Source organism: Austrofundulus limnaeus, unplaced genomic scaffold, assembly GCF_001266775.1.
Source record: "Austrofundulus limnaeus strain Quisiro unplaced genomic scaffold, Austrofundulus_limnaeus-1.0 Scaffold64, whole genome shotgun sequence".
In the NCBI taxonomy this organism is placed as follows: Eukaryota; Metazoa; Chordata; class Actinopteri; order Cyprinodontiformes; family Rivulidae; genus Austrofundulus; species Austrofundulus limnaeus.
In genome coordinates this window covers 1807789-1811380 of record NW_013952466.1, presented here as the reverse complement: position 1 = coordinate 1811380, position 3592 = coordinate 1807789, and the positions used below count along the sequence as shown (strand labels likewise).

The 3592-nt window shown below is 38.0% G+C and overlaps 1 protein-coding gene across 6 annotated transcripts in view; it reads right to left on the bottom strand.

Moving 5' to 3' along the window:
• The window catches only part of otofa (otoferlin a), a gene marked incomplete in the record, with an annotated part of 101651 nt that overhangs the window by 56598 nt on the left and 41461 nt on the right, over positions 1–3592 (bottom strand). For all 6 annotated transcript variants that reach the window (XM_014009998.1, XM_014010002.1, XM_014010000.1 and 3 more), the window contains 1 exon segment: positions 1141–1240. In XM_014009998.1, coding sequence (XP_013865452.1) covers positions 1141–1240 — 100 coding nt within the window.

The following is a 3592-nucleotide window of genomic DNA, read 5'->3' as shown; positions in this document are numbered from 1 at the left end:
GACAAGTTTAAAATTTCTTTAAAATACACTCAAAATGTTTAAAAATAAACTACAAAAATTTATTTTAAGTGCAAATTAAAATATAGTTCTGCAACTGTATTTGATGATGCTTTGAACTTTTAAAATGTTGCATGGTAAAAACAGAAGCTGCACTTCAGATTAGTGACAAATTTTGGTGTTTTTTGATGAGTTACTTTCATTTAAAATACGTTTCCATTCTCGGCAGGTTTCTAAGGTTCTTCTTCTACGTGTAAAAAAAGTTGTTAAACATCTGAGTGGTGCACTACTGCTGCTAGTGGTGAGAAAGTGTATTGCACTTTATTTAAAATCAATGCGGTCCCGCGGCCCTCTGCGGCCCAAAGTTAAAAACTGATGTTCTTTTGAGGAGCTCAAGGTGGCGCTCATGGCCCATGGGTTAACAATCTCTGCTTTAAAGTGTTTAGTGAAGGCCACAAGTAAACTCAAAAATCATGCAATAAATAGATAAACAATAGTTTTGGTCAACACTTTCTAAATTCTCATGCAGAGTATTTTGAGATTTTGCAGGATTTGATAGTGTTCAGAGTTTGTGTTGAGGACAACTCACAGAAAATGTTAGCTCAATAGCTGTAAAATCAACTATCCTGGTTGGATGAAAGGTGCAGTTCATTAACCATTAAATTATAGCCATTTTTGTCTCAGCTAATGTCGATTAGCTGTTCATTTTAACTCCCAATTATCCCAATGATTACTTTCTCGGAGTTTCACTCAGATTTCTTCAGTGCTTCACGAGAAGCTAAGATAAGATAAGATAAAATAAGACTTTGTTATCCCGAAGGAAACTCACAAGTTGCCAGCAGCTTCAACATTGAGGTAGAAAAACATTCAAATTCAGAAAAAAAAAACATTAAAAAGAGAAAAACAACATAAAGCTTAAAATTGCCCAAAATAAGAGCATAGTGATAAGTGTGTGTGTGTGTGTGTGTGTGAGGTAGGGGTCATTAAGAGCTGCAGGATTTATCAAGAGACACCACTGCAGCAGTGTCAGGTTTAATTTCTATATTTTGCCACTTTTTAAAGAACTCATGCACAATTCTACAACACGGAAAAGCTCCGCGTGAATTTGGACCCAGCTGCTGATGGTGAACAGTCACTTTGTACCTTGATCGATGTGTTGTTGTCATCAACGAGTGTGTCGGTCAGCTCTAAATGTCCCTCCTCAGCCACCTTCTGAAGCACCATACAGAAAGTCCCGATCAGTCTGCAGGAAAACACCAACACAGAGAGAAGAAATATAAACATAAATCAATACATGGATTTTTTTATCCCTTGATGCACTCTGCTGCCCAACTGTTCACCTGTTTTAAACCTTATTGAGTCATTGTCACGTTGCCTTTATCTGTTCTTTTACACTAACAAAATCTGGCAAATTGTATTTTCTACTCACCAAAGGCAACTGTTCTTTTCTGTGTTTTATTTTTCACAATGTGGAGGTGAGTGTGTTACACTGAGAGGAGACAACAGCTGTCTGTACAGAACACAACACCTCAAAACAGCTCAAATATACATAAAGTTACATAAAAAATATTTATTAGCGTGTTGATTTGACTTCTGTTCATGTCTGCAGTCTGACCCTGAGCCTTGCAGACAGGTGTGGGCCAGATCCGCCAATGATGTCATTGTTTTTATGATGCCATAACTGGTTGTGGTTTGGTTTGTGTGGTGCTGGCCCATGCATGGACCAGGTCTGGGCCACCAAAGGGTTGTAATCCTTTGCTGTATCTGGGCCGAGTGCATTACGTGGACCAGATCCAGACCAGACAAATGTTGCTATATGGGTAACAATTACTGGGACATGCCCAACCCTAACCCAGAGCGTTGTGCCCCATGGTTCACTAATAAAATGTGTAGGAGCCAGAAAACATCTATAACTTTGATTATCAACTGGTGGCTCGTGGGCCATTTCAAGTTTGTTGATGGGGGGCTTTTCTGGTCAGTGAAGGTAACATTATAAAACTTGTCCCCCCAATACTTATTGTTATGCAATCAACTCATTATATTTCATCTCAGCATCTTGTCTTGGAGATATTAAAAAATCCTTATGGGTTTGAGAGAGAAAAAAACATCCTGGAAGTAGGATTACTGAAGTGGCCAAAAAACTAGAATCAGATTTTTTTTAAAATATTTTTCAGAATCAGTATCGCCTTTATTGTCATTATAATTTGCATTACAATGAAATGGGTTTGCTTCTCCAAGGTGCTTGCTTTTTTAGACACGATAAAATAACATTAGGAGAGTACACAATACAATAAAATAGACAAGTTAAAATAAAATAGAAACAAAAATGTGCTTTAAAAAATAAGAGAAATCAGAGTTTCTGTATATACAAATGAAGAATAGGGACGTTTTACAGTATGGGGAAAGGAGATCTAATAAACTCCTTGTTTCCTTGTATTTTCACGAACAGATTGATAGGAAAACCACTGAAGCTGSCCTACTCCGTTGTTTAAAAAACAAAAGATTAAATCTCGTGAGTTTTGGTCAGAGCTTCAAAAAGCTGCTGCAGACCAGAGAGCTGTAGGTTCCAGATCCCTGCCCTATAACCGCAACTAACCACACGCTCATTCACACCTAGGGACTATCTAGTTACCACTTTACCAAAGACACATGATTTTGGTCTGTGGTAGGAAACCAGAGTACCCAAAGAAAACACACAATTGCATGGGGAGAACATGAAAACTCTACCCTGAAAGGAGGCGATCCTGAGACTTTCTCCGACAACTGCACTGCTGTGACACAAACTGTCCTATATAACGAAGCAAAAATTTGAATTTTAAAAAATAGTTTATGCACACGAGGACACACTACTGTAGTTATAATAAGCTCATTAAGTGCATGTTGTTGCAGAAACACTTCCCAAAACACAACAAAGAAGAAATTTAGTGTGGTCCTCATTCAAGCAGCCAATTAGAGCTGGTGAATAATTTAAAAGTGGTTTTTTTCCCCCCCTTTTTTCATGACAGTGGGTTTGTTTGGAGAGCAAGCAGTCGCACAGAAAGAAGAGAGAACTCYGAGGCACAGCCATGTGTCATTTCTACTCTAAGCACTGCTAACCTCAGATAACACAAGAGCTAAAAACAAAGCTGTTCATATTTCACTGCGCACATGCTATACCTATTCAAATAAAGCAATAAAGGAGCCATTTAGGAGGAAATGACACACAGTGCCAGGCTGAATATGGCTTTGTGGGGAAAGCTAATTACATTAAACGAGGACATTCCAGTCAAACACATTTCAAAGAATATGGCTGCGTTGGAAGAACAATGTGAGGCTTATAAACTGGATATAAACTAATATAAGTATAGTCCACACACACACACACACAAACAGCACACCTGCAGCTGAATACTGTAAGAGTGAGCTTAAGGTGAAATAAGCTTTTCCCACATCTCTCATACACAAGGTTATGAGGAAACTTTTACCAAGGTATTTCTCATTACTTGTCAATTTCTTGACTGTGTGAAGTGAAAAGTGACACAATAAGTGAACGTTCAGACGAGTCCAAGTTGATTCATAAAAGACTATGCAATCATTTATTTACACAAATTGAACA